Source organism: Lytechinus variegatus, chromosome 15, assembly GCF_018143015.1.
Source record: "Lytechinus variegatus isolate NC3 chromosome 15, Lvar_3.0, whole genome shotgun sequence".
Lineage (NCBI taxonomy): Eukaryota > Metazoa > Echinodermata > Echinoidea > Temnopleuroida > Toxopneustidae > Lytechinus > Lytechinus variegatus.
In genome coordinates this window covers 12533582-12558361 of record NC_054754.1, presented here as the reverse complement: position 1 = coordinate 12558361, position 24780 = coordinate 12533582, and the positions used below count along the sequence as shown (strand labels likewise).

Genomic DNA, 24780 nt, shown 5'->3' with positions numbered 1-24780 from the left:
AATTGACTCAATACACCATTGTCATTGAAAGACCTGAATCCCTTCCTGTGTTTCCTGTCAAGCAATTAAACTTGGTCAAGGAATTAATGACCCATTGAAAAATAGATTCATGTCTTTTAAAGGTACATAACATTATTTGTTTCACATAATAAAACGATGTTAATAATCACAAGTTTTCCCAATTAATCATTCAAATCTTCTTGCTTGGGTTGACAAAAAAAATCTTCTTTTCTCAGTTACTTATGAAGGAAAATTAAAAGGTAAGAGAAGATTAAATGAAAAAACAAAATAATTCAATTAAATAAATAACTTTGTAAATGAAATTTGAGAGCATAATTCGAAAATTGTGGCACAGATAATGAAAAGGTCAAGAGGAAGTCTCCTGATTAGCAAGAAGTCTGATCATTGTATTACACATATTCTGCAATTCTGGCGCAAGCCTCTTTTTGAACCCCCAACAAAAATGTCCCGTGTTCGCTCAAGCATGAATAAAATTTATTTTTTTAAATTGCATTTCAAAGATAAGACCTTAGAGCATCTATTAACACCAAAATATAGACATCATTATTTGAAACAAAGATTTTATAGACTTTTCAAATCTGTCCCGTTTTTTTTTGATACGCACTGTAGAGTGGAAGAAAATATATGTATAAGCCACGGTAATTTCCCAAGAAATTATTATCTAGTTTGAATGTTTGACTCTAACTTATTTTTTATTTATCTATTTATTACACATATTTAAAAAGGGTATAGCCCAATAAACAGAAACACTGGTTTTCATCGGGGCCCTTTGTAAAAATGCAATCTTAAATATGCATGAAAATAACTACAAAGATATATATCAGCCCAGTACAAACATATAAATAGTGTATAGCAATAAGTTACAAAGTACAAATTGAATCTGAACATTTAGTAACCTTAGGAAATTGAGCAAAAACAAAAAAGGTGAATAAATAAAATGAATGACAAACAGCAATACATACATACATAGAAATACTGCTTGATTCTTTAACTGAAAAGATTAAACAAAAGAATAAAGAAAATGTAAAATTGAATTTGGCTAAGCGAATTAAACGAAGTGTAAACATTCGCGCACAGTCGTCCATAGATACAAACAAACAATATAAAATGAATATGTGTGATATCAAACAGACATCAACATTATCTGACATAATCTCAAATCAAGATAATAAGACTGCATGATCCAATGATAGTTGAATTTAATAAAGTGGGGTTAAGTAGTAGTATGGAGTTGATTTGTCAATATGATTACAGATTACTTTTGAAAGTATTGAGATTAGGGGAGCGTCGAATTTCAACTGTGAGATTATTCCATGCACGTGCTGGAATATGCCCGTACGTGTTAACAAATGACCGTTAGTAATATATTATGTTCTCGGGTCTGATATACATCTAGTAGCTTTCAATTTAAATTGATTAAGATTTATCCTATTATAGTTCGAACCCCCCCCCCACAAAAAAAACCACATACAATTGATAGCAAGCTCTTTGCAAGTCAATTTAATTTACGCATCTCTTGCAATACATGTAGTTTCGAATTTGCAACTGAACTGATTAGTCTGGTCCTTGCAACAACCTTAAAGTAAGCCAAATGTACTGGCTTTTTAAAAAGCCAGATAAAAGTAGATTGGGGGTTCTGCTCCCCCCCCCAAAAAAAAATAATAATAAAAATCTGACGAACAAGGAAAATGGGGAAGAAAAAAAATGATAAGTAAAGGAAACACAAAGGGCGGACATTTTGTCAAAATCTATCACAAAATAACAAACTTTTCACCCTGAAAGGCCAACATTTTCCGGATATACGCCATATGTTAAACACCACATTTGATTTTTTTTTCATTTTACCCCTTATCTTTTCTTGTACACCGTTTTAGACTGATGAAGTGTTGAAAATATATTTCCAAACGTTTCCAGTTCCACGTTTCATTTGGCATTTCGATCAAAACATTCTTGTTTTCAGACCCGATTCTTATCCCATGCTTCATTTAAATCATGGATTTAAATTCATCTTCATGCACATTATCATCGCCGAAATTTCAACCGGGGATTTCATACTGATCTTACAAAATAAGATTATATAATATTTTATTCTTTATGTAGATGTGACGAAAGGAATATGTTTTAAATATATATTTAGTTTTTATCTATTCAGTGATGCATGCACGCGCACATTATGGGTTCGGTTTCTTCATAATCATATGACGTCATCAACAGTCTGTTGAAGAGAACAAAGTCCGACCTGCTGAGGAAAATGGCAACAAAACTTATCTTTTTAGCTTTATTTATAAATTTCTTTGGACTGATAGTCTGTAGGAAGCATCATTTGGTTTTGAATGTAAGTTTTAAATTCATACTTTCTTGTAATTTGATTCATATTTAGGTAAAACGTGTGTGATAGTGTTGTTGAATTTTAAGCGTAGTCCCATACGTTGAATATCATGTGAGCTTGATGCATTTTCCAAGACTGAGCTAGTTCCACTCACACAACATGCGAGGTTAGTAATACTAACCTCGCACAACGCATGTGATTTCATAGTGGACTTTGACGCTTTCATTCATCACCCGAATGTGAGGGAATAAAACACGCCAAAACTTTCAATATTTCTCCACTGGCACTACCGGTACCGTATGTTAATCTTGTAATTTGTACATTCGTATTTTTGCATTTAAAGAGAAATTCTAGTAGTTGCAGTAAACACTGATTTCATGAGAAAGTCTGTAAAACCAGGCTTAATTGTCAGTATATCATCGAGGATCTATATCTGGTACCGTTACATAAACTGAACTTTGTGAAATCTTGAAATCTACGCGGAAAAATGTTCACACTGAAGATCACCAACACAGATAGGCACACGTGGGACAGTGTATTATTATTGCTGGAATAAAGACCCGACGGAAGTGACCGAATCCACGCTCATTTTGCTTATTTCTCAGCAATTACACAATTTCTTCCAGAATCCTTTGGCACATATTTTTTATTCATACAAACAGACACTTGGGTGGTCATTATATTAGATTCTGTAAAAATTCATTTTGAGATCATTACCAATACTGGAATTTATCTTTAATTTAAAAGGAATTATTCATAAAAGTGTTTTTATCGCTTACCTTTAAATATCAACCGTTCAATCCATCCTTATTTATCCTTAATACTGCAGTGGAAATTACGCAAACAACAATCAGAATTCAATTTTGCCTATCGAACATTCTTGATTTAAGTCGTCGGCTCATAATAGGAAATTGTACCAAAAATCAACAGGTTGCATCTCATGTATATACTTAGGTAAAGTACGCCATCTTTTGACAAGATGATGATGAAAGTGGATTGAACGAGCAAGAAAATAATGCTGATCGCCTAGAATGCAGCTAGCAATACAAGCTGCAGAACCGTAAACAAACCGGCTTGTGAATAGTATCACGCGTCCTCTTTAGGCAAAAATTGATATCCACGCTGATCAAGAGGCATCTATGTGAAGATCATGAAAAAATGCTTTTATTTTATTAAGAAACGGCAAAGAGAAGTCAACAAACGATTCATATATGGTTCGGTAAATGTCATAGCACAATTAGAATTCTTAACTATGATGTAAAGTCATAGTTATTTGAGCTAAAAAGGTGTGAAAGATTCGCGTGTAGCAGGTGCATATGAATCCTTCACACGCGAGATGATTTGAAACCATGGGTGAGCTAGTTCTAAGTTAAATTAGACGTCTAGTCAAATTTGCATTTATTTTAATTATATTTTATAAACTGAACTGTTTCGCTGCTCGCCTGGAATGCTCATTAATATTAGCTCGATCTTTGGGGATATTGCTGTAGACATCTAGCTGTGACAGTTACATGTATCAAACTCGACTAACTTACTTAAGTTTAAACTTTTACCGGAATAAAACAATTATAGTGGATCAATTTTTGTCTCACCTGCGAAGCAAAGTGAGACTATAGGCGCCGCTTTTCCGACGGCGGCGGCGGCGGCGTCAACATCAAATCTTAGCCTGAGGTTAAGTTTTTGAAATGACGTCATAACTTAGAAAGTATATGGACCTAGTTAATAAAACTTGGCCATAAGGTCAATCAAGTATTACTGAACATCCTATTAGAGTTTCATGTCACATGACCAAGGTCAAAGGTCATTTAGGGTCAATGAACTTAGACCATGTTGGAGGATTCAACATCGAAATCTTAACCTGAGGTTAAGTTTTTGAAATGTCATCATAACTTAGAAAATATATGGACCTAGTTCATGAAACTTGGACATAAGGTAAATCAAGTATCACTGAACATCCTGCATGAGTTTCACGTCAAATGACCAAGGTCAAAGGTCATTTAGGGTCAATGAACTTTGGCCGAATCGGGGTATCTGTTGAATTACCATCATAACTTTGAAAGTTTATTGGTCTAGTTCATTAAACTTGGACATTAGAGTAATCAAGTATCACTGAACATCCTGTGCGCGTTTCAGGTCACATGACCAAGGTCAAAGGTCAATGAACTTTGGCCGAATTGGGTGTATCTGTTGAATTACCATCATAACTTTGAAAGTTTATGGATCTGATTCATGAAACTTGTACATAAGAGTAATCAAGTATCACTGAACATCCTGTTCGAGTTTCAGGTCACATGATCAAGGTCAAAGGTCATGTAAGGTCAATGAACTTGACCATGGCCATGTTGGGGTTTTTTGTTGAATAACCATCATATCTCTGTAAGTTTATTGGTCTAGTTCATTAAAAAGGGAAATAGAGTAACCATGTATCACTGAACATCTTGTGCGAGTAAGAGTAGTATTCAAAGTGAGCACTGCTGCTATATTGAACCACGTGATGCAGGTGAGACGGCCAGAGGCATTCCACTTGTTAAGTTTAAAGGATTAAAGACAAGGCTGAAATTTGTGAAAATATCATTTTGAAATTCCTTCATCACATAGGCTTAAGGCTTACTAGGCTCAATGATTTGTGTTCTTTATTAAATTGTATTCTCAAGTACCGATAGAGTGTGTCTAAAATGTCATCAAACTTAAATTTGTCTATATTAATATTGTGCAATTTTTCACCTCTCTTCTACTACTAGTACTACTACTTGCTTATTTTGTGTGTTGATACAGGCTGGGGATATGGGTGTGTGTACTTACTGCGCAAAAACAATGTATGACGGGGGGACCTAAAAGCTAGTACATACACATTTTGTTTACAAATGATAAACACTATCAAATTAATATTTTGAACAACTAATCTGTCACTTATTCGTCGTAAATATTCTAAAGATCTTTATCGGTAACCTAGCTCAGTTGAAGTTTGTTCAGGCTCCACTCCACCTCACTACCGCTACACTATGCTCCACCTACCCAAACTTCGAGACCGTGAACTCTATCTGATATTCCGAGTGACAAAGGTGGGATTTTATGGGAAGAAAATATAATATTCATGTAACATCACTATCTTTTAAAACAATTAAAACTAATATTCTTACTTTACACCAAGTTTTACTTAATTTCCATGCTTCTAAGATCTATCAGTCTCAAATTTGGTGATTTAGAGCCAACTTGAAGTTCCTCATACATATTTATAATCTGCTGCCGATTTCAAAACATCGCATGCGAGGGTCCGAGCTCGGACCGGACCTCGTGCGATATGGCAGCGAATTATTTATATGTGTGAGGAACTTCATGTTGGCTCTTAAATCACCAAATTTGAGACTGATAGATCTTAGAAGCATGGAAATGAAGTGAAACTTGGTGTAAAGTAAGAATATTAGTTTTAATTGTTTTTAAAGATAGTGATGTTACATGAATATTATATTTTCTTCCCATAAAATCCCACCTTTGTAACTCAGAATATCAGATAGAGTTCACGGTCTCGAAGTTCGGGTAAGTGGAGCGTAATGTAGCGGTAGTGAAATGGAGTGGAGCCTGCAGGAACTTCGAGGTATCGGTAACCAAGAAGAAAATTCACAAAACCCACCAATAATATGAAAATCCCATTGTTTCCGCACACCTCTTGATTATGCCACTCTAGGTAGAAGGGGTCCTAAAGCTATGCACTCAATTTATCATGCAAAGAAATAGTATTTCCTGTGCCTTAATTCCTAAAATATGTTCATACTATTACATGTATTGGGAAACATGAAATTAAAGTGAACATAACTCTAAAATTTCCAAATAGTTTTGGGATTTCTATGAATTTAGTGCAGCCTCTGTAGAAAAATTGAATAGGAATCGTTTGTCACTCTGCAGTCACAGTTCCACAAATACACATTTTGCCATTGAAATTGCATGCGGGATGTGTGGTGTGTAGCTTTTAATAGGACCCCCTACCATTTAATTTTTTTTTAAAATCATGAAAATGGGTGTGGAAAGATTTCACCAGCAGCACTGACATTGATAAACAGCAGTGAATGAAAACAGCAGTGAATGAATGGACTGGTGACTTATTTCACAATAATACCCAAAATTTGAGCGAAAAATAAAATCTTTGAATCGAAAAAGAAAACACACCTTGGCCTGTCATTTTAATATTTTAGAGAGAAAAAAAAACCCTGGGCACCCTCTGTGCAAGTACTACCCAACGCTAGCACCAATGAGGTAAATAAATAACAGTTTCGACCTCATAGGCAACAATAGCGCATATAAGGGGTGCTGCATTTGTAGAAAGTCAGCACCCATGGAAACACACAAATGCACACAAATGATTGCGACAAGGCTTGTTGTGGGATGAATTGTCTGGTGATTTTTTTCCCTCTTTTAGCTAAGAACTTTTTTGAGTGAATTAGCTTATTGCAGTTTAGTATTTTAATTAAATATAAATCTTTGGATCTTGCACAATGGTGCTTGAAAGTCTGACTACCTGGCAGCTTTTTTTTCAGCCTTATTGAGGTCCAGGTGTCCCCTTTAGTGGTACTACATGTACCTGTCTAGTGAGAGCCCTTTCAATGTTTCTTATTCTTTTTTTTGAGGGGGGGGGTTCCCTCTATTCTTCTGAACTCAATAAGCCTCCATTACATGACTTATCCATTTCAGGACTAATTGTTGAACCATTGATTATTTTCCATATTCCAGGATGAACTGAGAAGAGACATCGAGATTACAAACTTTGGTCTTCTCCAGGGCGGGATGATCTCAATCAACATTACAAACATGAGTTTTGCTGCACCAGAGACACAGAGTCCAAAGACATTGATTGGTTTCACATTAGACATGTCCGGAAGCTATGAGAGTGCATCATATGCTGTGAGTAAAAGACCGGGAAGTTCCACAAAGAGTTCACTGTGACTGAGGGGATATTGCACAAAAATATGCTGCAGTTTTACAATTGATTGATCACTTTTAATTGTAGCAGAGCAGATTACAATATGTAAATTTAATGCATAATCTGATCTTGATGGATATGTGGGAGTGGGTGTCCTGTGTGCATGATCTGAGGCCCGTTGCAGATAGAGTTGCAATCAATCGCAACTCTTAAAATCATGCGCAACTCTAAAAATTATGCGCAACTCTAAAAATCATGCGCAACTCTAAAAATCATGCTCAACTTGATTTTCAACCAATCAACAGCGTGCATATGGGACTTACACTTGATTTTTTTACTTGCGTTTAAAGGACAAGTCCACCCCAACAAAAACTTGATTTGAATAAAAAGAGAAAAATTCAACAAGCATACACTGAAAATTTCATCAAAATCGGATGTAAAATAAGAAAGTTATGGCATTTTAAATTTTTGCTTATTTTGAACAAAATAGTTATATGAACGAGCCAGTTACATCCAAATTAGAGAGTTTATGACATCACTCACTCACTATTTCTTTTGTATTTTATTATATGAAATATGAAATATTTTTATTTTCTCGTCATTGTCATGTGAAATGAAGTTTCATTCCTCCCTGAACACGTGGAATTCCATTATTTTAACATTTTGTGCTTCAGGCAAGGAGGTCCTAATTGTCAAATTCACAAAAATTGAAATATTGTACTTTTTTTCAAACAATAAAAAACAAAAGAAATAGTGAGCGAGTGACATCGACTCTCTCATTTGGATGTAACTGGCTCGTTCATATAACTATTTTGTTGAAAATAAGCGAAACTTTGAAATGTCATAACTTTCTTATTTTACATCCGATTTTGATGAAATTTTCAGCATTGTGCTTGTCTGATTTGTCTCTATTGATTCAAATCAACATTTTTCTGAGGTGGACTTGACCTTTAAACGCAACTCTTTCTGCAACGGACCCCTGACCAATGCAGTGATGTGTTATATAATGCACACAACTTAAAGTTAAGTGTGACTTAAATCTTTGTGAAACACCCCCTACAGAAGGGGGGGGGGGTGTTTCAGAAAGATTTCAGTCTGTCTTTTAAAAACACACTTATATTCCTAATTGTTTGTGGTACATGCAGATAACACATCACCGCATATAATATCAGGGGATGTGTACTACCCAGTAGTACCCAGTATTTATCAATGAGGTCACTGTGAACGTATGACTTTTAGTTAGATTAAGAAATATGACAAAATATGAATAGATATGATTTCATATAATAAAATACAAAAGAATAAAAGGGGATATGACATCAACTTGCTCAATGCATATTCATAAAGACATGCAAAGAACTGTTTCACCAATGTAATGCACATCTTCAAAATAACATAATTTTGTTATTCCTTATTTGAATTTGATGAAATATTTATGTTTCATTTGTCGATTTTACTTTACCTTTTCAAATCATATATTATTTTCAGCTTGGACTACCACTTTAATATTATATAGTTCATCATTTTTTTTTCAACTTTAGGAAGACCACACCAATGGGAACTGTGTCTTGAAACCAGGAAGTGTTGGTAAAAATGATTCTGTGGCGACAGTTTATTTAACTTTCAATTTTACAACCAAAAGGTAAGTTGGAGTCATTGTCAGATGCTAAAAAAAATCATATCATTGTTATCAACAAGAAATTATGGTTCTTGATTAATGTTTGTAGAATTAAAAATTATGTGCTGATGTATTCTTATGTCATACAAAGTATGAATTAGTTGATACTTATTATAAATTCAATTCATATAATTCCTATGAAACATTCTGTATATGAGATACAATTGCGTGAACACTTTGATTAAATTTGAGCAATTAAAGATTAAAATATAATATATACGATATCAGATTAAAAAGGGCACATCAGTATTGGAATAAGGTGATTTCCTAAAACCTAAAAAGCATTTGGGCTTTCCCATCAGGGTTCACTGTTTTAGTCGAAGGCAAATTGTGGATATTGTATCTCTTCGCCCACATCCTTCCTGAATCATTTCTGCAAAAAAAGAGACTTGAAAAATACAATAAAAGTGTACATGTATATGTGAGACAAGTGGTAAAAATGAAAGGCAGTACATACTTTTAATCAGTTAAATACCGGATGTGATATTATGCGCTGAATGTTAAAAGTTCATCGTCCTTTTTATGTGTATATCTGTCTATTCTTTTTTCAAAGCCTGGAAGTCAACAGATGGGGTAGAAATCTGAGGAATCTTTATATAGTTCCGATGGTTGAGGGTAGAGACGTTTGTAGTGATGAAGAACCCCCTCCAGCCCCGAAGCAGCCTCCGGTCCCTCAACAGCCCCCAGGAGATGGGCAGAGTATGGCTAGAAGGAGGAGAGAGGTTTCCGATGTCCAACCAGGGGATATAGACCAGGAGCAGTCAGAAACTGGACCTGGACCAAATCCAGATGATAAAGACCGGGGTCAGTCAGAAAATGGACCTGGACCAAATCCGGGTGATACAGACCATGTGCCAGTGGAAGAGGAAGCTGTGGCAAGTGCCCCTGAGGCAGGAGGGGAAAAGGCAAATCCAGACCAGCCAGAGGCTGGATCTGTAGATGGCCCACCTGAGTCTAAACCAGGACAAGATAATACTGCTCCACAGGCAAATGGAGTTCCAGAGAGTGTAGGAGACACAGAATCAAATGGAGCGGCTGAGAATGCAGGAGACACAAATTCTGAAAATCAAGATTCTTTAGTTTCACCTACAAGTGCACCAACACATCTGATCAGACTGCCCACGGACATGGTGATGAAAAACAATATCTTATATATGAACACAAGTGTAAGTAGGATAAGGATTTTCTTATGAAGTATTTGCCTTTTCTGATTTTGATATTCTACAAATACAGAGAAGAAAAATAACATTATATGTGAATACAAGGGAAGATTTAATTGGGAGCAGTTTTAGCTTTTGTGCTTTGTTTTTTTCCTAATTATTTTTATCAGACTAAATGTATCAATGAAATAGTGAGGAAAATGTTTATGTAAGTAGAATTAAGTATTTTCCTTTGTATTATTTTACCTTTTATTTTTTAAATTGACAAGTTGACGAAACTGTGTTACTGTGCTCCCGTTCAATATTTCTTTGCAGATTATGATAGGTTTAATCTTACACTCTCTGATATGCATTAGCTATTTTTGTCTCAATCTAACCTAATAATCTCTTTTCCTGTTGGTCGGACGTTGGTCTGTTAGAAAATTTTAATTTTTTTGTTTAACTTGTTCTCATTTCTTTATTTTAAAATCAGTTTTGTTCATACTTGTAACACATGATCATTGGATAATGCCACATGTGACATCATGAAAATGATGGGGTCAAAGGTCAACTAGGGGTCAAAAGGTCAAATGATATAAGGCCATGTTTATCCTTTTTTGAAGTTTTTGTTCATCTTGCTTTCATTTTCTTAAAGGAGAATGAAACCATTGGAACAAGATAGCTTGTGTGAAAACAGAAAAGTCAAAGAAACAGATCAATGACAGTTTGGGAAAATTCGGACAAATAATGAGAAAGTTATGAGCATTTAAATAATGCGATCATTAATGCTATGGAGATAGCAAGTTGGCAATGTGACAAAGATGTGTGATGTCACTTGTGAACAGCTCTACCCATTACTTTAGTATATATTTCACTTGAATTGCCTCTTTAATCACATCTATCCATAGATCATGTGTTCTTTCTACATGAGGGCATGTAACACATATTTTTTAAGAATACATCATGGATAGAGAGTTTGTATCATCATAAGAAAAAGCAAAAAGAGACATTTTGAGGGTATTTTATAGTCCACCAAGGGGAAAGTTGTTCATCAGTGACATCACACATCCTTGTCGCATTGCCAATAGGAGGATCTCCATGGCATTAGTGATTGCAATATTCAAATGCTCATAACTTTCTCATTATTTGTCTGATTTTCCTCAAACTTTCTTTATTCTTATTCTTTGATTTTTCTGTATCTACACAAGCCTATTTGTTCCAAAGGTTTCATTCCCCTTTAATTTCTGAATCATCTTTTCTCACACTTGGTTGAAATAATCCTTGGGTAATACCGCATGTGCATTGTTGAGAAAGATGGGGTCAAAGATCATCTAGGGGTCAAACTTTTGTTGAATCACTTGTTGTAATTTCTTTATTTCTACATCAATTTTTATTACATTTGGTTCAAATAATCATCGGGCAATGCCTGTGTGTGTTGTTGATGATGATAAGGTCATCTAGGGGTCAAAAGATCATATTGCATATTTTATGGAATGTGAAATCAGGCGAGATTCATGGTTCTTGAACCACCTTTTTATATCAGAGAACAGAATCATTCTTTGTATTGTAGGACACAATTTGAATGAGTTAATTGGTTGATTTTAATGGCTGCAATTCTTAGCTGGCTAAGCCTTTTTTTTATTACAGGGCTATAAATTGCTTTGATTTCTCAAAACAAATGAATCTTTATCCCTTGAGGGCTTTTGTCCTGCCAGTGATTGTCAGCAAGCATATTATTGATCTCATAAAACGATAATTGAATATGATATTGATCATGAACTCTTATACATGAATATGAATAGTGGTGGCATTGCATTAATACACTTCTTGGCCTGTTCTTTTCTGATAATGTAATTTCCCTTCCTTTGCAGTTTGTAGTTTGCATTCGAAACAAAAGTGAGCAGGGCCTATACAGCTTCTTCTATCACCATTGCTCAGCTAAGAGAACACCTGTCAACTTTTCTGTGAGTATTCTCTAAGGTACTTGCACTTGTATAGCCAATGAAACTTCCAAATAAGAAAATATATGCCAATAAGTGTGATGATGTAAACTATCACTTTCCAGGGTAATTTGGATGTGGGTGTCTTTTGCTTCAGAAAGATTGCATCTGCATTCATATCAATGCGGTAGTGGTAATTTGTCTCGTCCACTGATCCCAAAAGTTGATTATTTGCTTTATATTCCACATGGGAAATGATCTAATTATACAAAGAAAAGGGGAATATTTCTTCACACAAATGACACCTGAACTGAAATACACATATGGCTATTTTACGCAACGCTGAAAAGTTCAATCTGTCTTGTCTTGGGTCATGTCCCTGTTTGCTTTAAGTGTGTAGTTGTTTTTGCTTCAATTGTGTGCTAGGTATGATAGTTCACAGGTCAAAAAACTTTTCTAAGATAGTACATAGTGAAACACACTCTAATGAAGATAGTACTCAGTGCAATACACTTTCATTTTGAACATACTTCAGATAATAACTTTTGTTGAGTCTCTAGTGATGAGATCTTTTTATTCGATTGATCAGCAAAAGCAGAACACCACTTTGAGTTTGATGGGCAAATCTATAAGTGATCACATGATTCAATTTTAACCAATCAGATAGCAACATTCTATGTGTGTAGAATCTTAAAGGGTCTAATCTTACACTTATTTCCAAGGTGGGCAGTTTGAGATTAAGCCTATATTTACAATGTAGGCAGTTTTAAATGTTCCTTCTGCTACCAATACTAAAGAAGAAAGTTTAAGCACATACTGCAAAAGTGCATCAATATTTATCTGCCTTAGATATTATAAACATTGATTGATATGGTCATTTTCAGAAGAGATATGTCAGGTAATATTGCATAAATTCCCTTTATGTTATAACTTTTACTTTCGATCTACATATATTTGCCATATACCCTAGAAAATTATATTAATCAATTCTTACATGCTTCTTTGAAATTGCAACATCCTAGGTGTCAATCGTGGAGAAGAATGTTGGGCCTAACTACCTATCGGCAGGGGATATACCTCTCCCGACCCTCTATGCTACCATGTCGCTTCTCTTCTTATGCTCGGCTATCTACTGGATCTATTACCTGTGCCATCAAGAGGTCGTCTTTAAGATACATTACTTCATGTTCTTCCTGGCACTACTGAAATCACTTTCACTTATGTTTCATGCAGTGAGTATTGTACATGCCTATCCCTTCATTTTAAACTAAAGCATCTCCTTAGAAAAACAGCCACTGAAATGGGCTTATCCAGCTATATCTGGAAAACTGATAAAAAAATGATGATACTTTTACAACTTGATTATATATTTCTTCCAAGATTCTTGCAGCATTTAACTAAATTCTTGCAAAAATTGAAGAATACTGAAAATGTTGGCTTGCATAAATTTCTGATGTACATGAGGCATAATTTACCTTATCTGATTTGAAGCAGTTAAAGAGTATAATCACTAAACTCTGTAAATTGGCAACATTGGAAATTTTTAATCACTGTGCATTATTCAATTCGATTCACATTGTATCCATTTTCCAGAACTGGACAAGATGAAAAAATATGATTTTGCCTATTTGAGGGCTTAAAAATTTTGACACAAATCCAGTGACTATGTTAATAATTCACACAGCATTTATGAAATAAGATCTTTACAAACTAGAACAGGATGAATGCATTCATGATAAAATTAAGGAATTTTCACATGTTGATTGTCAGCTTGATGCTATCCTGGCGCATTGCATTTCAACTTTTTTAAATGAGATCAGTTATGTTGTCTACTTTCCTCCTCTTGTTTTCTTTTTTCAAGGTGGATTACCACTATATTGCCCATGATGGTAGACCTATGCAAGCCTTTGAAATCCTCTTCTACATCACCTATTTGTAAGTTAAACTTATTTGTTGTTAGTGTAATCTGTTTTTTAAAAGATTGACCAGATGGAAAAAAAATGTATCCACTGGGTCTACTACATGTAGCAGATGGTCCCATTCTGAGATCCTACAACACCCTTATGGTTATATCTTCATAGTCCACTCTTGGTCTGATGCTCACTTGATCCAACTGTCATTTAGTCTAATGCTCAGATGGTCTTATTTCTGCTTTGAGTGTTCAGTTCAACTAATCGTATGTATCAAGTGGTGTTCGACCAAGTGAATATTAGACAAATTTGGTGTAATGCTAATAATACCGCTGTTCTTTGGATAAACTGTAGATGAACTAGGATGAGACCAAATCAAAAGAAGGCAAAGTGGATGTAGAACAAGTGGCAATTTCCCCAAAATACATCAATATCAAATGAATAAAAATATCCCAACACATGCTGAGACAAGGTTTAATGTAACAGTATCATTCATTTTAAAATAATAAATGAAATGATTTATTTAATCCTAAAAAACCTCTAAATCACATTTTTTACAGGGACATTTGCTGATTTCTAACTTCGTCCATCCATTTTGTTTATTTCTCATACAGTGAGATTACATGGTGAATAACACATCTGCATGCCTACATTTGATGTGACTTATCTTGTATTGAAAATTTACATTTATACACCTACCTCTGTGTGTTAACCACCTTCATGGAATTTGTAATTTCCTTGATTAAATATTAAAAATGATGAAATTTTGGGTGGGAGTCATATAAAGGTATTACTGTATATTGTTTGTTTGTCACTTACAGAACGAAGGGTGCTCTGTTATTCGGAACCATTGTACTCATCGGATCGGGTTGGGCCTTTATAAAACCTATTCTCTCCGATCAAGATAAAAAACTTTTCTGGATTGTTATCCCCCTACAAGTGAGTATTGAATTGAATTTATTTTCATACTTCACAAAATAACAAAATAATAACATAATACAAGAAATGCATTTGATTACATAGAAAATACAAAGATAATGGCAGTAAATAAAGTGAAATATGAAGGAACCTGCATGAAAAGCAGAGCTTGTAATGTCTGCAGGTTCAATTGCAATCTTAATGCTAGAATTCTATTTTTTTTTTAAATTGAAAGGCTTTTATATACTCAAGGTTCCCACAGTCATAAAAAATCCTGGAAAAATTTGTGGTCATGGAAAATTCAGGGTATTTGGAAAATTTGTGAAAAGTCATGGAATTGCATTTACCTCTTGGCCATGTCAGCTTTCCAGTTTATCATGTCTCGCAACTCTCATACTCTGTGATCAGACTCTGCTACTATGATTGGTGTTCGTGATTTCCATTTTTCCCAGTTTTGTGACATCCCAAATTCTACTCCCGGGACGTCACGGGAAGTCATGGAAAGCAGCAGTTTAGTCGTGGAATTCTGTTTTCAAATTTCTGTGGGAACCCTGATAATACATATTATATACGTGAATTCTTCCAGGGGGTCATTTCATGAAAAGCTTAATCATTGAAAATCACTGATCATTTGCTTTCAGCCAATCAGATGCATTGATTTCAGTAGCTCATAACATCTGTCCATAAAAATCACTGATGAAAGTCTTCATGAAAAACTCCCATTTATTTTCTGTAGAACCGTGGCAATGTAAATCTAGCATTGGGATCCGATGGTTTATAATCAGAAGACAAGAGGAGTGTTTCACAAAAGGGTTCGTCAGTGATTTTCAGTGACAGATGTTATAAGCTACTGTAAATCCTGGCCTCTCTTCAGCTGAGAGCAAACTTCTCTGTAGGATTAAAGGACAAACCTTTCCCACTCTACCAATAAGCATAGTCTAATATTAATTACATTCGATGATATTTTGGGGACTCCTTGCTTCAAACATATATGCTATTTCTTAGTTCTTACTATATATTTATCTACAAATGTAACTCTCTATTTTGTCATTTAAATACTAGTTTTGCATGGTAAAATATAAAACAAACAAACAATTAAATGCCACTGAGCCATCAAAACCCAATTATGTGTTTATTTGCACGGGTTAACATGATTTTAATATTCTATGCTTTCATGCCTACTTGCCATAGATTCTTGCCAATGTTGCGTACATCATTACCGATACATCCGAGGAAGGAGAAGCGCAGTATTCCACCTGGAAGGTGATGTTTGTTACTGTAGATATTATCTGCTGCGGTGCTATCTTATACCCTGTCATATGGTCCATACGTCATCTTCAGGATGCGGCACAGACAGACGGCAAAGGTAAGAAAACTTCATACGACACCTAGATAGATCCATATCATTCAATTCATTGGTTAATATTGATCATTCAGTCTATTTTATGACGTCATCCGTGTAATTTTGGATCCATCCGATTTCATCCATTATACACTCGTCAAGACCGCCGGCACTACACATAAAAACAATCCTGTTTGCAGTGTGTAATACTGTTTCATGTATGTATACGATAATCAACTTTTGCATCCAAATTCGTAAATTTCAAATGATAAGTATTTATCTGTTTATGTGTTAAGGTCACCGCACACCTTACGACCCAACTGGTCGGCGACTGGCCTGCAACTGAGTGAGGGGAGATGAATCGCGATCCGATCTACGACTCATGCATGCGCTTTTTGCTTTTTGCCATAGCATCTGAGAAATTGCGCTTACTACTGCGTATGCGCGTTGTTTATCATAATACGCGTTATGCAACTCTGCTGTCTGATTGGCTGGAGGTTGGATTGAGCTTGCGATCCAGTCATGTCAAATCCTTCCGATTTTCCTTGCAACTTGTCTCTGACTGGTCTGCGATGCTCAAGCAGACAAGAGCTGTGACGTCACATCTCCCCTCACCCAGTCGCAAGCCAGTCGGCAACCGGTCGGGTTGTAAGGTGTGTGGTGGCCTTGATATAACGCAAATGTTGAATCTTATTTTCATTCGGGCAATGGACAGAATACTTCATTCAGTACAAGACAACATGATACATTCACTTCTCTCCTCATAAAATACTCTCTCAATTGCACTCATAAACATTCATTATTTATGTACTATCATCCTCTTCAATGACACGTCTTGGTCTAGTGGTTCTGACTCCTGTACTCTGGAACAGAGGATCGTGGGTTTGAATCCTAGCCATGATGTGTTTTCTTTCAGCAAGAAATTTGTCTATACTCTGCTCCAAAGTTCAAAGTTTGCCTTTATTCATCCAAATCAGAACTTTGTTTCATTCACTACTTCAAGTTGAAAAAAAAACACCATCTAAATACCATAATGAACATACAGTATTGTTATTATTACATAAAATACACAGTTCATGTGAATGGGTACCTGGCAGAATGAATTCTTGAATGCACTGAGCGCCGCTGAAAAAAGTCGTATCAAGAGCTAACGTCAGGTGCTTTGTATTGTCATGCAAAAATTGTTCTAAATCCAGCTATTAATATTATAATTTTACTATCACAAGGCAGTCTGTCTCTTACTTTCATAAGGAGATCTGCTGGCACATGAAAAGCACTATTAGAATCGATAAATACAGGTTGATATTGAGGCTTAGTCAAATCATACCGTTAAACAAATCACATAAATGTCACTCTCTTTTGAGTATTTCTTTTTCAGGGAGTAGATTATCATAATTTGCTAATATCAAACTTTGTGAGATGCACTGATAATGAACATGTATATAATACAGCTGGATATATAGGTTCAGCATCATAAGATTGTTAAATCAAAACAAATTAGACACATGCAACGCTATCTTGAATATTGATATGGAGTTGATTGTAATATGTAAGCGCCAGACTGTATAAAAAGCACTTGAAATTCATAGTATAGACTCATCATAAGGGCTCAGCCAAGTATTATTAGTAGGTCTGCATAACAGTGAACATAGATGGCACGATGTTCAGCTCCTCTCATTCTAGTACGCAAGCCTGGGCATTAAGCCCTCGTATTTGCAGCACCGTCATAGCATTGCACTTGCAGGCTCCCCAGATCCAATCCAAGTTTCGCCCCCACATCTATTAACAAAATGAAAAAAGACTTCCCTGTATGTTGAGGGTGTAGTCCATATACCAATGTATCCCTTCTTCCTGTCTGTTCACTGAAATATCGAACACACATGGAAACTTATTCCTCATAGGACAGATCTTTTGTCTCATTTATGATGATCCCGTATGGTCCTGAAGCTTTGAACTTACTTAGGATTACACACTGTATTTGTGCTCCAATTATATCAATAATCTTGTTCTGTGTTTTTGGCTGGTGTATCTTACTGATCTTTTCAAGAAAGATTGGAGTTGTTCGTTGTCATGACAATGGAGAATAGCTCCAGGAAGTAACCTATATTGGCTGAGGTTTCTCCTTCATGTTGTCCTCAAAGTGGAAGAGTTTGCTTTCCTTGGAAAGCAATGAATCTGTCTTTCGCTAGCAATGAATGTCTTTAGATGCACCAAGCTTCAAGTGTGCCTGAGGTGCATTTTTCATCTGATAGTTGGGCAACCGAATTTGGTTTTGTTTTGCAATGAGATGAATCTGCACATGGCATCCTTGTGTATTGTTCCATTTGCATGATCTTTGAATTTCTTCATTGTCTTTTTCCAGTTGTCCAATCTGGTTTGGACAAACTCCTTTTTACCCTTTCCTGGTATACTTGCCGGAAGTTCATGACGAACAAAACAAGGCTTTACTCACTTAAATGTTATATTCCAAACATGTCAGTACACCACTCTGGTCAGAGGATTCTTCTCTTTTCTGCACTAAATGTAGTGACTGGAAATTTCTGCAGTTCTGGTTGATATTGACCTTCTTCTTATAAAGACTTCCCTGGTCCTTAGTGCAAGGTTTTTGAGGGCAGCATTCTTTTTCGTCATGTTCCTCCTTCTGTTGTGATGACAGAACTCCAATGTTTCTTCCTCTTCATTCCAAGTAGATGGACTGTTGGGGGGGGTGGACAAATTGGTGTATTCTTGTGAGAGTTGGAGAAAAAAAGGTGTCAAAGCTACCTCATTTGTTTTCTTTGTCATCTTACATGGAGTAATTACATATAGCTCAAAACCAAAGATTCACACCATTTCTCACCATTCTGTGTTTTAATTAAGATACAGTGACCAATGTACATGTACAAGACTAATACAGAGCATTCCAAATAATAAAGATCATCAAAGTATATTACACATGGAGAAAGATACGAAAGTATGCGCCCACACAATTAAGATTTTGTGAACAAGTTCAATTTTATTTAGGAATGATGCCGGCCAAATCTTGAGAGAATTTTAGAAAAAAATGGCAAAATCAGCTTGTTTCCTTGCATAGCTATGAAAATGGGGAGGAAGGGGGACATAAGCCCCCCCCCCCCCTTCCCTCCACTCTCCATAGTCAGAGTACATTGCCTTTCAAAAGTTTCTCCTTTATTATTTTGTTCTCTTTTACAGCAGCCATAAGTCTGGTGAAGTTGAAGCTCTTTAGATCGTATTATGTTTTGGTAAGTGTCAAGATCCATTTAATTTTCCAACCAATGAACATATCACTAGATTAAATTTTAATCTCCAACCATTGAACACTTGTGTAGATACTAAGGCCCTGCTACATAAAGCTTGTTGTCACATATAGGCAAGAATTCTCTGACAAACCTACTCACAGCCAAGCAAAGGACATCATTGTGGGAGCTTATAACTGGAACTGTTTGTTTGCCATTGATTACATATATTTAATGGTCAAGTCCACTGCAGAAAGATGTTGATTTGAGTAAATAGAGAAAAATCAAACTATCATAATGCTGAAAATTTAATCAAAATAAGAAGAAGGTTATGACATTTTTAAGTTCCACTTATTTTTCACAAAACAGTGATATGCTCAACTCAATTGCATGCAAATGAGACAGTCGAGGATGTCCCTCACTCACTATTTCTTTTGTTTTTTATTGTTTGAATTATACAATATTTCATTTTTTACAGATTCGACAATAGGGACCAACTTGACTGACCCATGTAGTATTAAACAATGTTAATTCCACATGTTCATGCCGGAATGTATCGATGTTTCACTTGACAATGAGGAGAAAATGAGAATATTTCATATTTTACATAATAAAATATAAAAGAAATAGTGAGTGGATGACCTCATCAGTCTCCTCATTTGCATACCGACCATGATGTGCATAACTGTTCCTGAACCTTGAAATATCATGACTTTCTTATTTTTCATCCGATTTTGATGAAATTTTCAGTGTTATGTTTGTTGGATTTTTCTCTTTTTATTCAAATCAACTTTTTGTTGGGGTGGACTTGTCCTTTAAGAAACAGGATCCAGAGCCATGATTTTTAAATAATAGGTAAAGAACAGGGGAGCATTTCATGAAAGGACTTGTCGGACGTTTTATCCGACAGTTACCATAGTAACAGTGCCATTCAGCCAATCAGAATCAAGAAAAGATGTCAGATCTGACCACTTGTCGGACAAAAATATTGATGAAACGCCCCCCTGGGGGTATTTGAAATACATTTATTACTAGTTTTTGATTAAAAATGTCAGATATAATTTTTTTTGCATTTGTGCTAGGAAACATAAGATTTTGTAGTACTTTATGATAAATGTGTGATGATATGTTTACAAGTGTGAAATGTGGTACAGTGAATCTGTTATCTTTTAATCAGCTATATCAATTTCTATGACTTTGCTACAAGCAAATTTCAAATTCATATATTAGATCCATTAAGTGCAATTTAAAATGGATAGTCTTTAAATGTATAATACATTTTACTTTACATTGCAGGTGGTGTGCTACATCTATTTTTCCAGAATAGTTGTTTATATCTTAAAGGTAAGATTTATATTTCCATATATGTTGACTTAACTTCACACCTTCCAGTCATGCATAATAAAAAGTTTGATTTCTGGAATAGGAGTCTAATTTAACAGGAAATAGAAGGAAGCAATCCTTAGAAGCATGTCATACTCCAGAATGCTTATTAGAACAACAAAAGTTTATAAATAAAATAATTTATGCTTTCTTGAAGTTATATCAATTTCATTACCATATGCTTTTTCTGGCGAAGCTAACACAGGTAACAACATATGGGACCCCACTATAAACAGATTGCATTTTTCAGTAATTTGGGGGGTCTATGTTCACTTGATACTCTGTAATTATCAATATCTGCCAAACAATTTTTCAGAAACATGTAACATGTTCCTGAAAAATTGTTTGGTAGATATTTTTTATATTTTTTTAAATTCTGTGTAAGGTTTGTTCAATTCTGTGAACATTTTATTTTACCAGTAGTTGTAACCAGTACCAGGTTTTGTATTCAAAGCTAAATTTTCTGGCCATAATATGACATACTACCCTGCCATGAATGATTAATCACATTCATGTTTTATGTGTAATCCTGTTACAGTACTTCTACATATGATTGATATTGCCAATTTGACTTTGATTCCTACTAGGTAACAATGCCATTCCAGTTCATGTGGTTGGACGAGTTCTTCTTTGAATTGGCAACCTATGTCTTCTACGTTGTGACTGCCTACAAGTTCAGGCCCGGTACTGATAATCCCTACCTTCAACTCCCATCTGATGATGAAGATGAAGATGAGATTGAGATGGACGAGGTGTAAGTATATTATATTACTCTTTAAAGGTCAAGTCCACCCCAGAAAAATGTTGATTTTAATATTTAGAGAAAAATTAAACAAGCATAATGCAGAAAATTTCATCAAAATCAGATGTAAAATAAGAAATGGCATTTTAAGGTTTTGCTTATTTTTCACAAAACAGTGATATGCACAACTCGGTGACATGCAAAACAGTCAGTCGATGATGTCCATCACTTTCTTTTTTTTCTATTGTTTGAATTATACAATATTTCATTTTTACAGATTGGACAATAAGGACCAACTTAACTGAACCATATAGTATTAAACAATGCCAGTTCCACATGTTCAGGGAAGAATTAATCGATGTTTCACTTGACAATGAGGATAAAATTTATAGAAAATATCATATTTCTTATAATAAAAAACAAAAGAAATAGTGGATGATGTCATCAGTTTCCTCATTTGCATATTGACCAGGATGTGCATATAACTGTTTTATGAAATTAAGCGAAACTTTAAAATTTCTTACTTTACATCCGATTTTGATGAAGTTTTCAGTGTTATGCTTGTTGGATTTTACTCTTTTTCTTCAAATCAACTTTTTTTTTGGGTGGACTTGTCCTTTAAATTCATAACTTCATATGGGTTTCAGGGAATAATTTTGCTTTACAAATTTGAATAGCATATTTGGTCAAAAGAGAAAAGCTCTCAACTAAGTAATGTACAGTCCTATGTAAAAATATGCTATACAAAAGACTTTATGCATAGCAGTCTTTCAAAATGTGGAGCAAATTGCGATGCGATACCAGGAAAGTTATTTCCTGGGTTTGTTGAAACTGGGCTGCCTGAACCTACACCATATGGGCCCTGTAACATAATATGAATTTGATATTCAAAATTAATTTTCTACACATCCCGATATTGAAATTATACGTAATCGTATAATTTACTATCTATGAATTCCATAAAGCAATCATACATTTGTATCTCTGACCCCCATTTTCCCATTTTTCTACTAAACTTTTTGAACTGCTAAAATTTTGGTAATTCAAGAGCATTTCATCCTTTTCATAGAACATAGTGATTTCTGTGTGTGTGATGAATACATTAAGTACATAATTCTTCAATTTGTATTCGCGTCATGATAAAATATGAGTAATTATATATGTGCGTGTGTATATATATATATTTTTTTCAATAGATTGACAGAAACTGGCCTTTCAGAGGGTCTAATAAGGCATGCTGGTAACGCTACATCCAGAGTCAAACAACGTGAGACTAACCACAGTGCATAGACAGAGGAGCAACTTGACAAGATAGGCAACTGTAGGTCAGAAAAGAATAACCACAATCCATAGACAGAGGATCAACTTGACAAGATAGGCAACTGTAGGTCAGAAAAGAATAACCACAATCCATAGACAGAGGATCAACTTGACAAGATAGACAACTGTAGGTCAGAAAAGAATAACCACAATCCATAGACAGAGGATCAACTTGACAAGATAGGCAACTGTAGGTCAGAAAAGAACAACCACAATCCATAGACAGAGGATCAACTTGACAAGATAGGCAACTGTAGGTCAGAAACGAATAACCACACCAAATAGATAAAGGAGCAACTTGACAAGATAGGTCAGTTTAGATTGGGAAAAAAGTTTTGTAATCTTTTTCCAGTAAATAGGAAGTCCCAGGTTTTATGTGATCGCACAAGCCTATTGTGTTGTCACGAGAAAAATGAACATTACGAAGGAGCAACTTGACAAGATAGGCTACTGTAGGTCAGCAAAGATTTATGAAATCCTTTTTGATACAAGTCCCTGAATGTATGCATTCAGATTGCACGGTGACACAACATTTGCTCCTGTGACATTTGCTCCGGTCTTGATATCTCAGAGGGCATAGGTTTAGAGTTAGGATTGTAAGAGGGTTTTTGGTTCAGAATAATGTAAAGGTAAGGATTAGGGTTTATTTAGTTTTGGAGGTTAGGTTTAATGTTTCGCTTGACATACAGATTTTTCATTAGAGCAATTGTCGCCGGAGCAAATGTCATGGAACTCGTTGCACATCGTGAATGTGTCTCAAGAAAAGGAGTAATTGTTTTGTTTTGATTCTTTTATGAAGTCACAATAAAAATTATCTGCTGCATGAATTACCTATCAGCTCTGTTGCATTAGAAGTTGTTGTTATAACTTTGCATCGGTATTACATGTAATCCTTGATTTTGATTGGCTCTTCAGCATGTAGTTGAAAATGTTGACTTTTATGCAACTGGGTCCTGAATCACTTTAGCTGCAGTATATAGTGAAAATCCTGAGTTTTATTTTCCTATACAATAATCTTTTGGTCTTGTTTTGGTCTTGTTTCATAAAATTTGTTATTAATAGCAAGTTAAAGCTGCTGTTATAAACTTATGAAATAGTGCAATATGGATGGTTGAGAACAAATTGTTCATACAAATTTCTCACCTCTGTTATTAATAAAAAGTTTTATGATACATTGCCTGGATGTGTTTTCATCTTTTCTCATACTCTTGTATACATACATGTATCTGAAAACCTGAAAATCAATTTCTCAACAACGACAAAAAAAAAAGTTTAAAATTGCAAGTTCTTGTAGATTTGGTGACACTTGTGCTTCACAGTCTTTATGTCCATTCTAATGCACAGTTCACTGTATAAATGTCATGATCTATTTCAGATCCACCTTTAATAACTTTCAGACAAGTTTTATTTCAGAGCTTATTTTGTCTCGCAATACTTTTTTTCCATATCTTGTTTAGTGTATAGTCCATGAGATCACAGTTTCCTTTCACTCAAAATCTTTTAAAAATGTCAAAGTGCTGTGGTGTGCCTGGTATCTCAGTGCTCATTATTCAAATCCACATAAAAAAAATAAATTTCCTTGGGTTTACCATTAAAATGTGTGTTACAAAGGGGAGGGGGGGGGGGGGTAATTTTAGGATGGTTTCATAAAAGTTTGTAGCACTTTCAAGTTTTCATTATCTAATAGTTGCCATAGTAACAGTGAGACTTATATGTTCCTTTATAGCCAATCAAAACCAGTTAAAATTGTCAAATAAATTGTGATATGCCTCTTTGATAACGCCATAAACCAAAAGTAAAATGGGCATGTAAGGATAGTGGAAGATAAATAAACCCCCCCCAAAAAAAAAAAAAAAATATGTGTGTAGTCAAGACATCTTGCTTTCTTTGTATCAATAGAAGAATTC

The 24780-nt window shown here is 35.0% G+C and overlaps 1 protein-coding gene across 2 annotated transcripts; it reads left to right on the top strand.

Annotated features, from left to right (window-relative positions):
* Positions 1 to 2220: 2220 nt before the first annotated feature.
* Positions 2221 to 23272, top strand: LOC121428582 (protein GPR107-like). Of its 2 annotated transcripts, none has more exons than XM_041625307.1 (13): positions 2221 to 2356; positions 7076 to 7246; positions 8807 to 8907; positions 9497 to 10109; positions 11954 to 12046; positions 13045 to 13254; positions 13884 to 13957; positions 14754 to 14871; positions 16042 to 16216; positions 19388 to 19434; positions 20725 to 20772; positions 21399 to 21565; positions 22750 to 23272. In XM_041625307.1, exons 1-13 carry the CDS (start codon positions 2273 to 2275, stop codon positions 22841 to 22843), a joined length of 1995 nt encoding a protein of 664 aa, XP_041481241.1. In that variant the 5' UTR covers positions 2221 to 2272; the 3' UTR covers positions 22844 to 23272. The 2 variants fall into 2 exon arrangements, with proteins under 2 accessions (XP_041481241.1, XP_041481240.1); XM_041625306.1 differs by having other exon boundaries at positions 19385 to 19434.
* Positions 23273 to 24780: the final 1508 nt, after the last annotated feature.